The 22,104-nt window shown below is 38.2% G+C and overlaps 2 protein-coding genes across 2 annotated transcripts; both read right to left on the reverse strand.

The window, feature by feature from the left end:
- Window positions 1–730: 730 nt before the first annotated feature.
- On the reverse strand, window positions 731–10,012 carry LOC137187536 (protein ENL-like). Its single transcript, XM_067596495.1, has 6 exons — window positions 9,876–10,012; window positions 6,687–6,867; window positions 6,221–6,303; window positions 3,880–4,023; window positions 3,576–3,674; window positions 731–1,212 (listed from the first exon to the last, which is right to left on the reverse strand). Exons 1-6 carry the CDS (start codon window positions 9,885–9,887, stop codon window positions 1,147–1,149), a joined length of 585 nt encoding a protein of 194 aa, XP_067452596.1. The 5' UTR covers window positions 9,888–10,012; the 3' UTR covers window positions 731–1,146.
- Window positions 10,013–12,002: 1,990 nt separating this feature from the next.
- Window positions 12,003–18,210, reverse strand: acer1 (alkaline ceramidase 1). Its single transcript, XM_067596497.1, has 6 exons — window positions 18,097–18,210; window positions 17,035–17,149; window positions 15,704–15,842; window positions 15,064–15,201; window positions 14,844–14,981; window positions 12,003–14,753 (listed from the first exon to the last, which is right to left on the reverse strand). The coding sequence occupies exons 1-6, from the start codon at window positions 18,187–18,189 to the stop codon at window positions 14,576–14,578; spliced, it is 801 nt and encodes a 266-aa protein (XP_067452598.1). The 5' UTR covers window positions 18,190–18,210; the 3' UTR covers window positions 12,003–14,575.
- Between the last annotated feature and the right edge of the window lie 3,894 nt (window positions 18,211–22,104).

Raw genomic sequence — 22,104 nt, forward strand, 5'->3', positions numbered from 1 at the left:
TATTAATAATGATCAATGATATAATAATGTGACATTAACAGAGGTCATTCTGCATGAACATTTTTACATTTGAAACTGTCAATACATTTTGTAGCTAATACTTGTATTTGTGTAAACATTTAAATGCAGGACATAATTTGAATACCGGTGAAATTAATTAAAATCATGCAGAAAGCTGTTTTTCACCAGCAGTACGTGGTTGCCTACACAAGAAGTGTATTCCAATGTATCTTATGTTAATTTTTGTAAGACGTCAGTCAAAAGAAATATCTAAATTGAATCAAAAGTAGTGAGTGAGTTTTTTGTAGCATTAAGATAAATGCTTTGTAAACTTGGGTATATCTGGATAAGAGTATTATTACCCCCAACTAACTCCACAGGTAGTCATAATAAGCTTATTCAGCCTCTGTCTGAACTTCTCTAGTCTACTGGTCCCATTTCACACGTTTCATCTGAAAAGAAAGCGGTATTTCTGCCGATCGAAGACGTCTTTTACACAGAGTCAGGGAGCGAGGGCCCATTGCAGTCAAGTCTCTGCGGTGCCAGACTTTGATGTGAGATTATCGGGGCTCAGCTACGAGGCAGAAGGTCACCACTCTCTCACTGGCTCAAACTGATCCAGTCAAAGCTGAGTGAAAAAATCCCACCTGGCTGTCAGACAGAAGATAAAATCCCCCTTTTCAATATGCAAGAAGAGAGGAAAAATAAAAAAATAAAGCCACATCCCACATAATTCACATACTAGAGCTTTATTACAATTAAAAAAATACATGTTTTTCAAAGCTTGTCAATAAGCGCAATTTATAAACTTGAAATACCGCCTTGCAGTTGTGTGTCTCTGCAAACCAGTCAAGCTGCAGTTTATATCCATGTCTGTCCAGACTCATAATATTTGAACTTTTGAAGATTTTGAAGGAATTTAATAAAAGGTATTAAGTGTATTCCCCTTGTATGTGTTCACATGCTCAGCCAATAAAGCTGATTCTGATAGAACACAACTTTGTGTCAGATCATAATCAGACTGAACTCTGCACGAAGCAAAAAAAAGAGGCCCATCGATTCACGACCAGAGTCGAACGTGTCGCGCCCGTTTCACGAATAAAGGGGCGAAATCCAGTCTGACTGCGCCAGTCTTTTTGGGATTGTTCACAGTGCTTCTTGGTTAGCTAGTGTGGATTGGCTTCTGTCACCGCTTCCTTCTTCGCTTGGTTCCTGGAAAGAGAAAACATAAGAAATGTCATCACCACTCTACTCTCGAAGCGAGGAATCAGATAAAACAGGCCATGGACGTTTTGGGTTGTAAAGGAGTTAAGTCAGATCAGAATTGGGCTTGGTTTATTGACAGTATGTGGAGCTGAACTGTCAGCATGTTAAATCTAGGTGTAATTTTTGACTCAGACCTCAAATTCAAACCACATGTCAAGAAAATAGTTCACTCATGCTTTTTTTCCATCTCAAACACTCAATCACTAAAATAAAACCCCATGCTCTCTCACCATGACCTGGAAAAAAAACATTATCCACACATTCATCTTCTCCAGACTTGATCATTGTAACTCATTACCTGCAAGAATCCGCCAAAAAATTACTTTCACACCTCCAGTTGGTCCAAAATTCAGCAGCAAGGCTTTGAACAGGTTTTAAAAGACATCATCACATAACCCCGGTTCGGACATCCTTCCACTGGCTGCCAGTTTAAGATGGATTTTAAATTTTCACTAATCACTTTTAAAGCTATTCTGCTACTGGCTGGCTCCTTCGTACACTGCAGACCTGCTGTCTCTTTATGAGCCAGTGCACAAGCCTTAGATCTTCTGGCAGGTCTTAACTTAATGCTCCAAACTCCAGATTAATAACAAAGGGGGTCCGGGCCTTTTCGGTCAGGGCCCCAAAATTATGGAATAGGCTGCGAGAGGATCTGAGGCTCACAGATTCAGTACACACTTTTAAATCTCTTAAAAAAACATACTTTTATAGATGTGATGTTGTCTTTTATCTTTTAGCACTCATGGTTTTAATTTCCCTATATCTCTGCATTGTTGTGTTTTGTTTTAACGCTTTAATTTAAAAAGGTATTGTTTGTTTATATGTGCTTTTGCTGAGTGAATGTTTTTAGTGCTAAAATAAAAATACTTTCATTGTCAGACACTTAAAATAACAATCTGAGTCTGTCAGTGGCAAAAACAAGCACTTTTAGTGGACGTATGGGAGCAACTGCGCCCAAGGATTACATTGCAGTTTTGCAGCTGCCAGCATAAGCGATCTCGCTCGATACTGGGCCAATTCCAAAAATATTTGTTCCCATTAGTCACTTAAACCCAAAAAGATGGGAAAATATGGTCCAGGTTGAAAAATACCAAATAAGTCCTGGACTTATTTCCATCATTGTCCTTGATGTTTACACATCCCACTGACCTTCATAAAGACGGAGACAGGCATTCAATGGCTAACAATAAGAAATATCTTACTTTAGAGGTAGTCACTGAGCAAACTTAAATGTGTAGTAAAAGTGTGGGTGCAGCAGATAAAAATAGAGATGTAGTTAAAATTGTATGTGGCAGGAGTGTCTTTCATCACAACTCTCTGACACAGTGATTCAAGGAGAGGGCAGTATCTTGTAACTATCCATCCTCTTATCAGCAAACACTGGCTTTATAGCTTTTCAGATTCACACTATTAAACTAGGTAGGTCCATTAAAGCCTCTTTCATACCCATTCGCTGCATAATAAAATGGACTGAACACTGAACGACTGAAGACAGTGGCCAGGTACGTGTCTTCAGATGTGGCTCTGAGCTCTCTCTCTCTGGTGCCAGATGTGGTGACTCTGGACAAGTGCACCATCTGGCACAGTGGGATGAATCCAAGTCCCAACTGTGCCTCAAGCTGGTGCTCGACACATGACCACTCACACTGCAGTGTATCAATAATGTAGATTGAAACATGTTTTTCTATGCATTAGAGATGCTTAAAAGACAGGTTCACAAATTTTCAAGTCTGTCTTAAAACAACAATCAGGTGGCCATGTGAACATTGAAACAGGTTTTCCTCGCTGTAATCATTCCTCCTGTTCATACTGACTATTAGAAGATCCCTCTAAATGTGCTCACAATGTAAGTGACTGGGAACAAAATCCACAGTCCTCATTTTGAGCAAAAATGTATTTAAAAGTTTATCTGACGAATCGATTATATGATGCTTCAACCGTCTGAGTTAATCAAATAAAGTGGATATCTTCCATAGTTAGTCTTTAATGCATTAAGAAGGGTTCCCTTAATGGTCAGTGTGAACAGGAGGAATGATTACACCAAGAAAAAAACATGTGTTAATGTTCACTAGGGCACCTGACTATTGTTTTAGAACATAACTGATTGTGAGCCTATCCTTTAATTCATGATAATCTGTCAACAGCACAAACTGAAATGAGTCACCAGCACAGGTTCACTTTGCCCCATAAGCAACACCTTCTTCAAAAACGATCTTTAAACCTGTGACACTGTTTCATCTTATCTAATCTAAAAAAACACGAGAAGGCTAGGAGTGCTACTGAGAGGATCATACTGTATGCTGACCAACCTTTGACGCATGAGAGGTCTTGACCTTTTTTGTTGGGGGCATCGGGGAGTCTGAACTGGGTCTTGACACAGCTTCAGCCCCCTCTGAAACCACCTTTACCTAAGATGGAAAAAACAACAGTTATAGTGTTTCTGTGTTGATCTCTACAGCCACAATGCACCATATACACACCATGAGGTCTCAAATATTGGTGGGGTCCTTCATTTACCTTGACTGAAGACAGAACAAGGCTTTTATTTGAGAACTTATGATATGACTATAGAGTTATCAGTCATTCAGCTATCAGTCTGTCAGGCAGCCTCACCCCTCCAGCTTTGATCAGCTTTCTCCTGAATTCTTTGGTGGGGTTGTTGAAGGTGAGCTTCTCACAGCGCAAGTGGTCAATAGGAGATTTGCCCTCTGGGTTAAGGAATAGGTCATATTTGAAACACACCTTTTTCGGCTGTGCCTGGAAGAAAACAACAGAATAAAGAGTATTTTATTTAAGTAATCTGTCACTTTAACCTGACTGTAACACCCCTTGATGCAGTCGCCTCTCAATACCTACATATTTCACCACAAAAGATAAAAGCTGAATGAATGAACTATCACCCTAGAAGTCAACAAAACAAACAGACATGGTTGTTTCATATCAGCTCCAGCTAACATTCCTGGGAGAAGCTCATTTCTAAAGAGGGGGACAATAAAAGCAAAGGAAAAGGAGTTAAGACGCTCTTAAAGGACCAGTGTGTAGGATTCTAGCAGTGAGGTTGCAGATTGCAGCCAAATGAATATAGCCCTCCCCTTCAAAGCGTGTAGGAGAACCTATTGTGGCCACAAAACTTGTGAAAAACGCAAAAGGCCCTCTTTAAAGCCAGTATTTGGTTTCTGGGCTACTGTAGAAACATGGCGGTGCAACATGTCAGGCTACGTGGAAGAGGACCCGCTCCCTATGTAGGTAGAAAGGGCTCATTCTAAGGTAACGAAAACACGACAATTCTTATTTTCAGGTGATTATACACTAATAAAACATAATTATGAATATTATATTCCATTTCTGCCAAGTCTGTTCAGTTAGATGCCACTAAATTCTACACACTGGACCTTTAAGAGTAGAAAATCCATTTTTGTAAATGTGGATGGATAATAGTTGCTGATATTTGCACTCCTTGCTCGCTTCCCCAAAGGTTATTTTCACTTGATGTTGACAAATAGGTCCATATAAGTGCATAATTGCAGAAATGCAGAGGATATAAACATTTTTGGATGCAGTCCAAAGTCTAATATTGTGGAGAATTGCAGGAGACAAAAGGTGCACACTCAGAGGTGCCAATATAGTGTGTTCTTGTTAAAGAAAGCTGGAAAAAGGGTTAGGGTTAAGAAGATGACTTACAATGCAGGTTCCAAAACATCTCCAAAAAACTGGCTTTGCAAAAGAAATGCATTCAACATGTCTGTTAGGCCTCAAGGAAGGATACACACAAAGGCGTTTTGGTGAGAAACAATGAATCTAAAAATAATTTCTGTTGCTTACAAGGAAACTCCACGAGTATCTTTAATTTGTACGTGGTGTGAACATCTCTGTTCAGCTGTATTTGCTGTGTTAAAGTAACTTACTGCTAAATCAAAAGGAGCATTTCCTGATGATGCAGCTTTACACGAAAAGCTTTTAACAATAACAAATAATGCAGATGTATTTTCAAATAGAGTACCTGAAACCATCCTATCACAGTTATCTTGTCTCTTGTGTGTATGTAAACGTAGTCCACTGTGTTTAAAAGTATTTTAGTAATCTGATGATTTCAGGTTTTCAGCAGTAACCTTATTTCTTAAAAGTCCCCTCCAGAAATGTTTTAAAACATCTAAAAATAATCTGCTTTGAATAATAATTTGTGTCTGATAATCGTTGCAGACTACAGCTGCAACAATTAGTCAAAAAATAGACAGAATATTAATCACTAACTATTTTGATAATTGATTCATCGTTGAAGTTATTTTTTGTTCAAGTGTTTAGTGGTTTCAGCTGCTCAAATTTGAGGATTTGAGCCATCACCTTAGGAAAATAATTGCCAGTTTAATCAATAATGATAATAATCATATGGATTTTTGTTAGTTAAAAAGTCTTTCGATTACATCTCCTCCTTCTCCCTCAATGAAAAATAATTTATATGTAAATATTTTTCTTTTCAAATATTTAACTCCTGGATGGATGATGTCTCCTGCTTCACTGTAAAGTCCATTCTCAGTATATGTGAACTGGAGGCTTCAAGTTTCCACATCACACTTATGCAAATCATGCTCGTACAGCAGGTACACACCTGAAACTCAGATTTCCAGTGAGCACGGAGAAACTTTCCCTCTTCAGCAGATAAATGTGAAAACAAATTCTGCACATACATCACTCTGCACAGTGAAGCTCAAACATCCAAGTGAAGTAACAATAAGCGAAACACATTTTTGAGAGGGGTGAGAGTAAATATATAAAAGGACAAACCTGGTTTCTTTTGACAGGTTAAAGAATTTGGATTAATATAAACCAGGTTAATGCTACTTGATCTCTGCTGAACCTGAACTTGATGTGTCCTGATAATCTAGATTCTTTGGTTTGGTCTCCTTCAATGTGATATTACTCCAGTGCGTACACAGTTCAGTTCACTCCATTTTACCTTGTTCTTGAAGTGAACCTCAATGCGCATGAGGAAACTTGCAGAGCCCGACTCGTCCACTTTATATGGCGGCTCCTTACACACTGAAGACAAACACAGGTATCTTTTAAAACGTCATTAAACTGACATTATTCTCAGTGTGATAGAGGACTGAGTGTGCAGGAGACACAGGCAGAGAATAAAAACCTGTCAGTTACTCTTATTTTTTCTTTCACTTTATTAGGGAGGGGAGCTGCTGAACGTTTCAACTCCGCTAACTGATTTCCTGGGCGAAACCCTACACACTACTTTTTAAATGTGTGATGCCACACTTTTTGACGTCCTTTATGAAGAACATAAAGCACTTTGAACTGCCTTTGTGTATGTAACGTGCCATATAAATGAACCTGTCTTGCCTTATATAACCGCTGAGAGAGATAATGTGTGTGCTTGTGTGCATGTAGAAAGACGATCTGTCATACTGTACCTCTCTTGGGTTCAGGGTAGCCTTCATGCAGTTGGAAAACAACTTTCTCTATCAACCGCTGAATGTCACCAGTCTCTGGACCTCGGACAAACATCGTCCAGTCGTGGGTGACGTTTTCTGATGTTTCTTTCGTCTTTAGCCGGGCTCTGTGACCCAACTCTAGATTCAACTGCACTGTGCACTGGAAGGAGATGAGTAGAAAACAAAAGAGTCAAATACTGTACTTTGTATAGTACATATACAGTGGGGTCCAAAAGTCTGAGACCACATTGAAAATCTCTCTAATTTTTTCACATAAACCCGGAAATAATCAGAAAGTTTGAGGATTCAGAAACATTTAAAAACACAAGTTACGACATGTAAAATGATGAAGCAAATTTGTGGCATTGACCAACTTAACTCCTTTGTACAAAAGATCAGATTTCCTTGAGTTGTGTCCCTTCCATCAAGCATGCGTTCAGGTGACACTCAGGTTGATTTGATCCACTCATCAGAGGCTCGTTCAAATAACTCAACTTGCAGCCAGTGTTTACTTGTTAGAAATATGGCTGTGCCTCACGTTTCCACTAAGTAAGATTGTGATAGTGGGAAACATGGCATCAGAACTAAGTGAAAGTGTCACAAGTGAAATTGTTATTCTAAGCAAAGACGGGCTTTCTCAGCATCAAATCGTGGCTAGACTAAAAGTTTCTAAGGGGGCACTGCATGGGACTCTAAAACACTTTGCAGAAACTGGATCAGTTGTATCCAAATATATATATATGTTACAGACATTGCCACTGCCAAACAAAACCAAATTTAATACTAAACTGTGCACTGTAGGGGCATGAAGGTAAGAAAAAAAATGGATGACGATGCAGAATCAAAACATTTATCTGTTGTTATTATCTGCATGTTTAGTGAGTCCCTCAAATCATCATCACCTCCATCTCACCCAAGAACTCAAGAATGTGGTAAGGACAGCATAATACTGGACTCAAGTGCATCTAATGGTTTTGGTCAACAGACAGAGATAGCTTAGTTGGCATCATGTGACATCAGTATGGTGATAATTGAGCAAACTAAATGAACTGAGGAAGACCTTCAGATTGTTGTGGAAGTTGTGAAGGAATTTTCATATTTGTGTCATATATGAAAATGCTGCTATTTTCATATATGTGCCATGTATGAAATTCTCCTTAGACCATCAGACAGCGAGGGACAGACAGCTGTCTTCTTCCCAGTTGAGCCGAGCTGGCTTTATGATTGTTGGCATAGAGACAGCATTTAAGTAAACAATCTTTTGGCGATGTTGTGGCTAGGGACAAGGTCATCTGGGCGCTGCCTGAATAACTTAGAGGGGTTCGACTTTTTTCCTTCAGATTTGCTGTGGCATTACACCGGATCTACACCGGCACTTTGAATTGTAACTGCTATCTCCTTGGTCGATGACGTTTGTGTTTTTGCATCAGACATCCAAATCTCCAGGAGATTCTGAACTGACAAGCTCACAATTTCTACAACAGAAAGTCTTCCTGTATGTTTGAGAGTTGCTAGTTCTCTGAAGAATCAAAGACTCAAATCAAAACTGAATTGAAATCTCTTTATTTCATGCAGCATGGTGTGAAGGACAACAGCATCCCCGGTTGTTCTCTGACCAGCATCTTCAGGATGCCTATTCTTATACTATCATGTAGACCTTTGAGAATGAAATGTAAGACTTGTAAATACCTTCTAAAGCCTTTTTTTTTTTGAGGAAACTGTCAAAAGAATTTCTTCTTAATGACCTTTAAATAATGGAGACTGGATCCAAAGTATCAAAGTTTAAGTTGAATTTATTTTCTTGTTGATAGATAAATTATCAATAGACTGAGGTTGGTTGAAGTCTTTTTAATTCAAACAGATCACATGTTACAGACACAGAGAGTGCGCAGAGTCTCCGTGGAGAATTCTGAAGAAGGAAAGAAATTCACTGGTATATATTGATGGCCCTGGGAGGCACCTTTAGTTGTTTACAGATTCCCACCAGACCTAGACAAAGCTTTACAGAACTCTCCCTTCCACATGATATCCATATGACTTTGTCCTGCTGTTACCCGCGAGACCCTGCCATCTAACATAACATACCATACATGGTACACAATGCAAGGTACAGATTTTTCTATCACTTATACAAGAAGGAGCGTTTCACAGTGCAACACACAGGTAGGGTTACAGAGAAAAGGCTCCTCTTGGAGCATTCACAGTTGGTTTATATACCTTACAAATGGGCGTTTCAGTTTTCTCCTTTTGTTTACCGACACATTCCACAGATAACGTCATAACATTTTCTCAGTTCTCTAATTGGTGGCCAGCTGAAGATCCTTAAATCAAGATGACACCCTCCTGACCTATCTCTGACCTTTATTCTTTTCTGACATCCTCTAACATATATAGTACTGGCCCCCCATTGTTAGCCTTAGCTGCTGTGTTCTGCAACGTTGTAGAACAATACAGGAACATTCATCATGACATGTAAAAACAGGAACACACACAGTATGATTTTAATCATACATCTAATCACAGTATAATCCTATTTTTTATAACAGAAACCTAAATCAACGTTTTTAAGCCTTTTAAAGACCTGCAGCTACTCTGATAAATACTGTGCATGGCATGAATAAAGACATAACAGTTACTTGTACTGGAAAACGAGTCAATCGCTTAGACTGTATATTTGATCAATCCCATGAAAGCACAGGGGAGTACCAAATGGCCTGTTTACATCACCTGAGCACATCAGTAAATAATGCAGATAGGGTGTTATGAGGAGCAGAACTACAGTCCTCATAAAACACAGATTTCACAAAGATCTCATTGAGTTACAGACTGAAGACTGACCTTCCTAAACTTCCAATTTTGACAAAGCAATCTAGACTCAAGGTCTGGTCAAGATCATTTTGAGAATCCATCGTCACTATTCAAAAGATCAAAAATAAACACTCAAGACTCCTTTTGTTCTGAATCTGACAGAATGACTAGAGGCCACTCAACACTGCAAAATTTGACTGAAATGATACATGAGAGGCACAAACTGGTTTATGTGCCTGGTTGTTTTTACAGCTGTGCAGCTGTGCAGCTAAATACTACTGTGACGTCTTGCTAGCATAGCTCAGGTAACGACAACGTGAAAAGTTCAGATACTAAAAGATAACAGAAAAGCCACTGTACCTGGTCCTCCATGTTTATCTGGCCTCGGTGGTTGCTGTATTTATTTACAGCTGTGTTTGTGGAGCGTCTCCCCACTTCCTGCTCCTCAATCTAGCCCAGAAGCGGAAGGCAGACATGGTGTCCCCGGGCAACCAAAACTGACAGCTCTCTCAGCCAATCAGAGAGCGGGAAATAGAGCCAATCACAGCACTCAGAAGGCGGGCAGTACCACAGCTGCAAATATAAAGTTTTGATGGTTGCCGAGCATGACAACGAGTTTGTCTCAATGGCTTCAGCACTGTTTCAATTGTAAAATGCACAGGATGTTAATTGATTAATCGGGTTTCGATTGTACTTTGCTAATGCTATTAGTGTGCTGATTGCTAAAGAATGTCATGCCGGCTTCCATCTCTTATAAAACCATAATATACTCACTGAAAAGCAGTGATGCAAAGTAACTAACCTCTTTTTCTCAAGTTGAAGTACAATTTTAGGTACTTGGACTTAACCTGAGGCTTTCCATTTAAAGGATGGATTCACAATTTTTCAAATCTTTCTTAAACAACAATCAGATGTCCAAATGAGCATTAAAAATAGTTTTTTGTTGCTGTAATCATTTCTCCTGTTCATATTGGCCATTGGAAGATCCCTTCATAATGCACTTGCAATGGTAGTGATGGGAGATAAAATCCACAAGCCTTCCTCTGTGCAAAACAGTATTTAAAAGTTTATCTGAAGTTCAAGTGAAGCTTCAGCCATCCAATGAGTGAAATCAAGCAGATATCTTTCAACATTACACTCTTTTTAGTGCCAAAGTCTCTCTTTTTGTTACTATACTTCCACTGCAGCTCAACAGGGAAACGCTGTCCAAGGAAACACAAAGAGGGAATTTGATGCTAAAAAGAATGATGTGGCAGATATCCACTTGATATGACTACCTCAGAATGCTGAAGCCTCATGAGCTTCAGATAAACCTTTCAATGCACTTTTGTACAAAATGACTGTGTGGACACACTGTGGATTTTGGCCCCCATCACTTATGTTGAAAAAGCATCTGGGGGGATCTTTTAATGGCCAGTATGAACAGGAGGAATGATTACAGTAAGGAAAACCTCTTTCAGTATTCATATGGGTACCTGACTGTTGTTTTAAGACAGACTTGAGAAACTGTGAACCTATTCTTTAAGGCTACTTTATCATTCAACTCCACTGCATTTCACAAGGAAGGATTGTACTTTTTACCTCACTACATTTATTTTATTCATAACATATGACACAATGTTGCAGATTAAACTATCCAACATGAAATGAAGCTGCTAAAATTAGCTCCACCTCCACCAACTACTATGTTTAAATACTGCTTGCATCAATAATAATGGTTTTAAAACAATATAACACTGACAGGGACCATTCTGCATAATTTAATCATTTATATATTTACTATTGATACTACATTTTGTTGCAAGCACTTCAGTAGGATTTAAATTCAGGTCTTGTACTTGTAATGAAATATGTTTATGGTATAATATTGCGTCTTCCACCACTGCTGAATATTAAACATTTGCATGTCAGTATAATTAGTAAAAAATATGAAAAAAGCTCTTTATCAGCACCATGCACTTTTTGTATCATCAAGATAAAGGTCTAGTGAATCTGGGTATAGCTGAGTAAATATAGTGTTACCACTCCACAATGAGCTTTGAGGCCTAATATGGCCCCCGTCTACTGATTCCATTTCAAATGTTTCTCCTGAAAAAAAAAAGCAGTATGTCTTTTGATTGAAGACATCTCTTTTATATAGAGTCAGGGAATGAGGGCCCATTGCAGTCAGGTCTCTGCGGTGCCAGACTTTGATGTGAGATTACCAGGGCTCAGCTACGGGACAGAAGGTCACCACTCTCTCACTGGCTTGATGCCTCCCCTTCTTCCCCTGCCGTTCAAACTGATCCAGTCTGCCTCTCAGTCAAAGCTGAGTAAAAGAAATCCCACCTTGCTGTCAGACACAAGGGTGTCCGACTTGTATTGAGACATCAACCTTTAAATCCTCCTTTTCAATATGTTGGGAGAAACACAAAATGAAGCCACGTCCCACAGAGTTCACACACATAACAGAGAGGTTTATTATAATTAATGGTACATATTTTTCAAAAGAACAAGTACAATTTACATTATAAAAAAGACTGTTTCATTATATCCACAATAACAATTTTATCATTCTTCCATGATAACTAAAAATACAGTTGTGTCCTATCCTTCAAGGCCAAACTCGAGCAAACATTTTGATAATGTGCACAAAACGTATCTCTAGTGAGTAAATCTAAAGCAGTTGTTCCCATGCTTTAATTTTTTTTTTATTTCTGACCCCTTATCACAATTTATGACCTTAGTCCTGACATGAGTTGTGAACAATTCAACTGAAAAGTGATTTCCCTTCTCATATTGTTTTATTTGAAGGGTTTCAGAGGCCGGGGGAAGTGAGAGATCACTTCATCCAGTTCCTGTAAAACTTTCACCACAACAGGGCACTGAAAAGTTACAGCTAATTTGTCCTGTCATCATGCCAACATATTGTGTTTTGTTATCTGGCTCCCAGTACATCATCTGGCTGTCAAAGGTTAACATTCAAACATTCAGTTTTTAGAAAGCACCAGTTGCTCACAAACAACTTTAAATAATCTCATGAGCCCACAGGAGGTCACTGTTGAACATTCAAGTACAGACAGAGGACGCTTGTGCATTTCTTTGTGTAAAGGATCTATTGTTCTATGTATTGTAACCTTCAGGAAAGATCATGTGAATGGAGGCACAATGTACCTGAAAATTCTCAAAACGTCACCAAATACGAAGAGCCTTTCCAACAAAGAGGCCTTTAACAGTTCAGTGATGACTTTGAGTCAGTCGTGTGAAAGAAAGAAATTTGCATGTGATTGTATTGGAGTGGTCAGTCACACGATTTCAAGGTCGGTCTACAAATGCACTTAAAAATGCTGTTTCGCAATTTTACAGAGGAATTATTTAATATTGACAATATATGTGTTACTCAAATGTCCTCAGTTTAAAATAACTTCAGATACTGCAGCACTTTTGAGGTTTTACACAGAGAAATATAACTTTGCTAAACTGTTATGAGTTCAGGATTTGACTGGACTTATTTCAGGTTACATAACTCATGCTGGTTCCTGAAGACTGACTGTGAAAATATCACATGTTGAGGTATATTAATGTAAACATATTTCACTGTAGTGCTTCACTGTTGCACTGAACATAATGACAGTAGTTTAGTATTATTACTATTATTTCCTAGGAAAAGTAAAGAAAACATACAGTACATAAAGATATTTTGCCATGTGCAGGATCAAATTTGCATTCGTATATTGAAAATAAATAAAAGCAATTGATTTTTTGTACACATTAAATCATACAGACATAACTGTCAAAGACAAACACACAGCTTCTCTAATTGTCTAATTGTCTCAGTCATTCAGGATGTCTATAGACACTGTCTTAATCGTTGACAGTCATCATCTTCAAACGTATAAAATGTCTTTGCAAGAAACCTCACCTCATTATACACATCTCCACAGATGTTCAACATCAGTCAGTTCTAAACATCAGCTGCCCTCAGTCTCTACTAGTTGTTTTTTTTTTTCAACCCAACTCTCATTATAAAACACTCAAAACCCAATCTGTTATGCCTGTAAAAAGATAAATTAAGGGTCAGAGAATTCAATTAATGTTACAGAATTTACTCCATAGGATGATCATCATAAATATATATCTGACTGTATGAATGACAGGTATTCAAATATACACCTAGTTTGATCTACAGATGAGGAATATTTATCTTGTATTTTTGTCAATTAACCCTGATTGAAAGTGTAAGCCATCAATAATATAATTATTATTATGTTGTAAATGGTCCTTCGATTGAGTTATTGGACAATATTTTTTCTAGATTTAGTTGTTTAGTGTTGGTGCATTCATTAAAAGACTATTTGACTACTATTGTATTAAAGAATTGATAGCAGGTAGCAGGTTTAATTTGAACTTTGATGGTGGGGTCATCCCTTTGGATCACAGATTGTGTCGTTACGGTTGTTTTCAAACCTGCATCATTTAGTCCGGTTGAATTCAACTCTGGTTTATTCTCTTCTGTGTATGATTCATTTCTGTAGATCTGAGCACAGCTCACACAGTGGACCAAAACAATCACAGTGAGATGCTTTACAGGAGGTGGTCTCAGTCTGGTCACAAACAAATTCTGGAGCAGTTTGTTTGTGGTGGGAACATGACCCAACCTTGATCTGATCCAACTACAAGATGTTCTATAAGAAGTTTGGGATAACTGCTCCCAAACCCAGGTGTACATTGCATACTGGGGAGCAGATGTGTGAAATCAGCAGTTGCTAACAGCCAGTCAGAGAATGAATCAAGGTTCAACCTGAACTAGCAATGACCGATAAGACCTTACTCACAACCTTCTTCCTGTGTTTACATTCTCACTTTAGCATGCATTTTGGGTCACTTTAAATTTCCCAAGGGGAAAATACAACAAGGTCACAAAATAATCCACTGATTCAGACCAGAGCAAACAAACTATAGGTCTGAAAACACCCAAAGGTGGTGATGTGTAAGGGTCACTAGGTGAGATTTCTTGGTGGCTTTATGAACTACTGGAGCAGAGTGCACCAATAGAAATGTTAAACATCCCTTTCATTTCATTAGCAGTGTTTCCGTGTCTTGGTAGTGCCCTTCAGGACAATGTGAGGTAACCCAACAGCCCATTTATCACAAGGCCAGTACTGCAGTCCAGGCAGTGAGTAGGGTATCTCGTAGTTGGCATCCAAGTAAGCTATCAGGGTACTGCCATATGCCACCGCTATCACAATCAGAATGTGCCTGGAGGATGCATAAAATGAAGATCAATACACATGGCATATCCTAGAAAGGCAAGGCAAAGAAAAAGGACACAGGCAAACCAGGACTTACCAAATACCGTGCAGGTAGCAGAAGTTTAGCCTCTGCCAGAAACTGCAGCCAAAACGGTCACTAATCCAGCAGGAGATTGCCAGCACCCACAGAGCCACCGACAGCTTGGCCAAGCGCAGAACTTTCTGGTCTGTGCAGCTGAGAAAGAGAGAGAAATGGTGATCATAACAAATTAAAAATGCACTGATTACTGTTCATAGGACCACCGGTGTTATCTTACCATCTCATCTCAACAGCCAGAGTGTAAAGCAGGTGGAGGCCGAAGCAGTTCAGAGCGTAGGCATTGGCTGTCGGTTTGACAAACGATGACACTGAAGTGATGATAGTAACCACCAGGACGAGCCTCGAGAACGTTGACCTTTAGTTGAAAAGAAAGAGGAATAATTCATGAGGACCAACTCATTACTCACTTAGAAAAACTGGAAAATCAATGTGAGGGTATTAAGTCAGGGCTGTGGGATTCTTTTCAGGTGCTCATCAAAATTTCATTAATTTTTTCCCCACCTCGTAGTTAAATATTTACACAAGTTGGGTGGAGCGTCATTCTTACAAGCCCCTTTTTGTCACATTCAGATGAAGACAGGAGCGCCATGTTGTGTCTTTGTAACAATGAGTCCAATTGGAGCTGTCAGACTGGCTCGCTGCCCTGCACAGGTTAGGTTTCAGAGTGGCGTGCCTCGTAAAAAACTCATTGTTTTTTTGCCTTATTAAAGGATTATTGAGCTTTGTGTAAATCCTTAGCAACAAAGATAGATATGAATTACCGTTTGCTCAATAAAGACAAACAAAGAGCACGGAATAGTCTATGCAAACATAAATCAGTCTCTGTCATTGGGTTGATTGTTGTAGAGTTGCTTTACCTGTCTTTTATAAAAGAAGGGAAGAGTTTGCGGGGGAACCAGATGGAATATCCCACTGCCAACACCCACAGGATTGACAGCTCATCCAGCATCTGGCCAACAAAACTGAGAGTCATGTGGAAATAGGCTGAGAAGAGCCCTGCCAGAAGACAGAACAATTAAACAATTAATTTTTAATATATAGAAATAAAACACATAGGGACTGAAAAAGGGAGACATATAGGGAATGTAAAATCTAAATCTGACAGGTTGAACATTGTTGGGGTTCATATTTTTCAGATATTTATTATCATCTGATATTGTCAACCATTGGTTCCCAGCCTGGGGATCTAGACCCGCACAGGGGGTCGTGAAATGATTAGCAGGAGAAGAATGACGAAAAACATACTTTAGTTACACAAATTTATGTTCATTTCCTTTTCAGAAAAGGCTCCAAAGACTAAAAACAGCTTGTTTGCAGTCTCTGGAGAGTAGTTCCTTGTAAGGCAGATGCCACTGTCCATGTGTGGGAACGCGGTTCGGTTTTGACTTTGTACTACATTGTGAATTTCTCAAAGAACTTTAGAACAAGACCGAAAATGTGATCACTGTTTTTAGTCTTTGGAGCCATTTCTAAAGAAACTTACCTGCCCAAAACTCTTCGTGGTTAAGGAACATGAAACCTAATGCAGTGGTGTGGCTCATTGACGTGTTTTCAGTAGTTTACGACAGCACAGAAGAATAAGATATATCAGGCTTTGGATGCACACATAGTACTTGTAAGTAATATCAATTCATTGTTGGTTTGGCTCTGCACATGAGATTTGTTGATAATAAAAAAATACAGAAAATCTCCAGCAATATCCTTTAAGGTAAATAAAATTCCTAGATGAGGGGCAAGAAATAGACATTGCTTTGTTTTAGGGATCCAGAATCCCAAAAGGTGGGGAACCATGGCTGTAAACCTTCATAAAAGAGTCAGTTCAACTCTGTGGCTGATTACTTATTTATTTTAAAGAAGACTCCACAATAGATCTTACAGTAGCCTATGATAGGTCTACTTTTGTTTATGCCACAATGCTGGAGCGCCCCAGGGACTCATCTTGGGGCCACTTATACTTGGCAGGTATGTAACTATCTTTCATCTGTTTGTGCAGAATATGATGTCTAAAATGGATGTACCCAGTCAGCGATTTATGTACTTGGCAAATAATAACAGAACCAAGAACAACAAACAAATGTAATGTAAAGAAAACTGATTATTCTTGATATTTAAACGTGATAAAGATACAAACCAATATAAATGCACAAAGAGGGAAAGAGAGGGTAAAAAAGAAAAATGATCAACTGACCTACAAATATCATCATGATCCAGACCATGTGGATCGCCAGGTTCCTCTCTTTGGCGTAGGGGTGCAGAAGGTAGAGCATGATGGGAGATATAATGAAGAAAACAAAGCTGCTCATCTGCAAGGAAAACATCAAGCAATCAATCAACCACTCTTTCCTGTGAGGTTATCAATGTTTAATACTTTAATACTACAAGTACTGTACTTAAGTGCAATTTTGAGGTACTTGTACAAGTATTTCCATTTGATGCTACTTGATACTACTATTTACTACTTTGATACTACTATAATTCCACTCTACTACATTTCAGAGGGAAATATTGTACTTTCTACTCCACTACACTTTGAACAGCTTTAGTTACTTTTCAGATGAAGATTTGTCACAATGGATAATATAAGAAGCTTTAAAATCCAACGAACTGATAAAGATGAAACCAGTCGTTTCCAACCTTTTTGGCTTTTGACGTCTTACAAAAAGCAGTGTGTAGTTGAGGTCACATTTCAGATGTCTATGAGTTGTTAACAGCTCCGCCAAATAGTGATTTTTCCTCTAAACTTCTCACATGGTTTCATTTCAATAAATGTTCAAATGATCCAATATTTCACCAAAAATCAAAGATTAAAGAAAAAGTCCAAAAACTGAAAACAGATTTGTGTATCAGAGTTTTGTTTTTTCTTCTTTCCTCTCCCATTAATCATCTCATGACCCCTCAGATTTATCTGGTGACCCTTTAGAGGGGCCTGACCCCTAGGTTGGGAACCACTGGACTAAACTAGCTACCTGTATATAAAGTAGCTCAAACTAGCTCCACCTCCAGCAGCTACAACAGTAACATGCTGCTTACACACTGATGCTTCAGTATTAATAATGATGTCATATATAATAATATATCAGACGGAAAAAATAAGTACTTTTAATACTTTAAGTACATTTTGCTGCTAATACTTTTGTACTTTTACTTAAGTAAAAGATCTAAATACTTCTTCCACCACTGCATTCTGGTAAAATAAATGTTTCATAAATCATGTGTTGATATTAACTCTACATTAGAAGAAGAAGCTCACAGTGTTGAAGTACTCCACCACATGTTCTGAGTGCTTGTAGTTGTCTTCACACCAGTCGACTTCTGAACTCTCATAAGAGAAAACTCCTGACATCCTTTCACTGGAGTAGATGCCTGAGAGACATAGAGAAGGGAAACAACGACTGTTGACTTCTAAATCAGTCAGTGACACACAGAGTGCACCTGCAGTTTTACAGATTCAAATAAATACTTTTACTGTCAGCAGATAAAAAGGGTAAATATCCAGGAGGAGGTTCCCGAGGGTACTATGTATATGGGTAGGTGGTTTATGAAAATCAGTTTCCACTCCCCACCGAGTCGTATCTATACTTGTATTCAAATGTGGCTTTGCATCCTTTCTCAGAGCATTCATAATAGTTATTCAAATGTTTGTTTAAATGTGAGAAATAGACAAGTAAACCACAACACTTCCTAATAATTTGTTTTAATCTAGTATATTGCATACATATATATAGAAAACAACAAATCTCTTTAAAGGACAGGTTCACAATTTTTAAAGTCTGTCTTAAAACAACAGTCAGGTGCCCAAATGAATATTGAAATAGGGTTTTCTTGCCATCATCCCCCCTGTTCATACTGGCCATTGGAAGTTCCCTTCATAATACACTTACAATGGAAGTGATGGGGGCCAAAATCCATAACCCTCCCTCTGTGCAAAACAATATTTAAAAGTTTATCTGAAGCTAATATGAAGCTTCAGCCGTTCAAATTAGTCAAATCAAGTAGATAGATATCTTTCAACGTTACAGTCTTTTTATTGCCAAAGTCCCTCTTTTTATTACTATACTACCACCGCAGCTCAACAGGGAAACACTTTCCGAGGAAACAAGATAAAACAAGATAAAATGACTGTTAATGTGGCAGAGAGCACATTTGAAGGGGATCTTTTAATAGCCAGTTTGAACAGAGGGAATGATTACAGTGAGGAAAACCTGTTTCAGTGTTCATATGGGCATCTGACTGTTGTTGTTGAAAACACCTGACATTTTATTGCTTTTCTCGAAGTGAACCAAAATACACAAAAATGTAAATATTTCAACTTTTAAAAAAATTTTGGTTCAGCTGATGAACATTTTTGTACTGAGAGGGTGTTCAGCGTTAAATTAGACATGTATTAATTCAGAAATTAACATTATTGTTGCATCCTTCACATCCAGTAAAATTAATTAAAATGATTATGATTGTTATGCTCTCCTGTCTTATGTAACATGGGACTATAATACACAGTGTGATTGTGAATATCGTTTTCTCCATAAACAAATAGTATAAAACCTAAAGAACACACTCTCTCTGCTCTCTGAAAGCTCAAATAAGGATTAAGTGCCTGTTTATTAATGACTGATGAGGTATTTATGAATGAAAAATAGCTTTGTGGTTCAGAAGTTTGGTATAAAGGCTAATTATGAGGGGATACTGTGAAGGGTATGTTAGGGCTAAAATTATATTAGAAATAATAACAAATTAGAATAACAAGGGATGCTTTGCTTAAAGGGCTTTGTCAAATACATTAAAAATTTAATGATCAAAATTGAAGCAGAGCCAGAGATATCCTGACTTTTAGAAACTAGATCAAACTCCAAAAACACTGGATCCTGCACTTCCACTGGTGCAAATGGTTAGCATCTTTCATTGTTAATAAAGCCACAGGAGACAGTACACAACAGTATCGACATGCTAAGTAGTAGTACTCCTTATGATGAGTCAACTAATCTTCATGTCACCAGCCAGGAAGAAACTGTTTTGGAGGTGTAACTCAGCATGAAATACTACAGGAATGACAAGAATGAGTAATTTTAACAACTATCATTAACACCTTACTTCAAGTCCCCCTATACAGCATTCATAAGAAGTATAAAAACATTTAATAATGGTTAATAACACACTATAATGTAGTTGTTAGTGGATATATGGGCATTTAAGTATTCATTAATGTGCAGTATTTATCAGCAATTATAACATATTCTATCAGGACATATTTTACATTATTATAATTGTGTTGAGCAGGCCGTATATACTGTATGTATATGTATATAAAGTCAATTATCATGTGTTTTTTACCCATTCATTATTTCTTTCAACACTCCTTGCACTCTTTCAAACCTTTGCTCATGCACCTCACACCTTCTTGCTTGCACATGACAGTGATATATGTATGTTTAATTATCTTTGTTCAGCTTCTATGTCCTGGTTTTGGCTGTATGCCCAGGTGTATCTTCCTGAACACTATTTGTTTGTAGGTACACTGAGATTCACTAGAAACTGGAGTCACATTCCTTGTTTGCGGAAACATACTTAGCCATTAAAGCTGATTCTGATTCTGTATTGTCAGTAATTATCTGTTTATTCACCAGCACCCAATTATGGATGCCCACAGGAGGAGGAGGAGTTGTTGACAAATACATTTATAAATGTACCTACATTAAACCATGAAACATAAAAACAACACCACAAATACCACAATTTAACAAAAAAATCTTGTACATACAGTAGATAATAAAGTATAAATACTGACTATTAGATTGATTAGATTGTGAGAGCCAATACTATAGGATTGTTGTGCAGATATGACACATGTGAAACATCACAAAGACACTATAAACTTACTGCTAATCACCACACATGCACTTTCAGTCACTAGAGGAATAATAATAGGAATATTCTCGTAACTGCTCGTTAGAGGTGTGACAAGTTCACACCTCTTCTAGGCGCAAAACACAAAAAAGAAAATAACTTCTAAACTGGTATCATCTTATCTGAGATAGTCTATATTATAAATGGACGTGTCTTCTTACCTCCCATGCTGTTGTTGTCTCAGCCTCCCAGTGCTGCTCTGCTCCAGGTGGCTCAACAGGTGTATTTTGACTGACTGGGTGGAGCGTCGAAACGAAGCCGATCCTGTTGTGCGAGACGTGTGACGTCACTAATCATCAACGCTAAAGGTGGGAATGGGAAAATGTCTGGAAAGAATCAGATTTTCTTTTGTCATTGAATGTTAACGGGTTGATTTTTGACTAAAAAAGGAGTTCAGTTATCACATGATGGATATTCATATAATGCGATAATTTGATACCATAAAACTGCTTAAAAGTTCAATATGCACACTGTAAGCACGCTAACTACCGCCACAGACACTCAAATTGAGTATTAATCATTAGATTTCATATAGATTAAATGGCTTAAACAGATGAATAGGCTGATGAAATGTCTAACAGCACAAACAGGTGCAGCAGGTAGCTGCTCTACCTGTCTGTGTAATCTCAGGACTTCTCTAGAAAGGCTCAACTGGTCCATCTGCCTCCGCTGCCTCAGGCCAACACACACCTGAGCAGAAACGCTCAGGTGGAAGAGCCGTGCGTGCCTGTGTGTGTGTGTGTGTGTGTGTGTGTGTGTCGGTGTGTCGCTGTGTGTATGTGAGTGTGTCTAACAGGTATCACTCATGTTGTGGGGACATACGGTCACATTATGGAGACTCCTCTTCCTTTTGGGGACCAAAGTCAGACCCCATAACGTGGATTATTACATTTTAGGATGAAGACTTGGTTTATGGTTAGTGTAAGTCTCCTGGAGATTAATCTAAATCAATATAATGTCTTCTTAAGTGATGGAAATATGACTATGTGTGTAATCGTTTCATACATGTGTTACAAATGTGGTGATAATAGAAATATTCATCACTACTTCTGATACTTAAAGGACAGGTTCACAATTTTTTTAGTCTGTCTTTTAAAGCAACAGTCAGGAGCCCAAATGAACACTGACACATGTTTTTCTTGCTGTAATCTTTCCTCCTGTTCATACTGATCATTAGAAGATCCCCTTCAAACGTGCTTCCAATATCAGTGATGGAGGACAAAATCCAAAGTCTTTGTTTTGTTAAAAGTTTATCTGATGATAATATGAGGCTTCAGCAGTCAAAGTTAGAGTTAAATAAAGTGGATATCTTCCATAGTTAGTCTTTTTAGTAAAAAGTCTCAACAGACTTGTTTTC

This window comes from Thunnus thynnus, chromosome 8 (assembly GCF_963924715.1).
Source record: "Thunnus thynnus chromosome 8, fThuThy2.1, whole genome shotgun sequence".
NCBI lineage: Eukaryota > Metazoa > Chordata > Actinopteri > Scombriformes > Scombridae > Thunnus > Thunnus thynnus.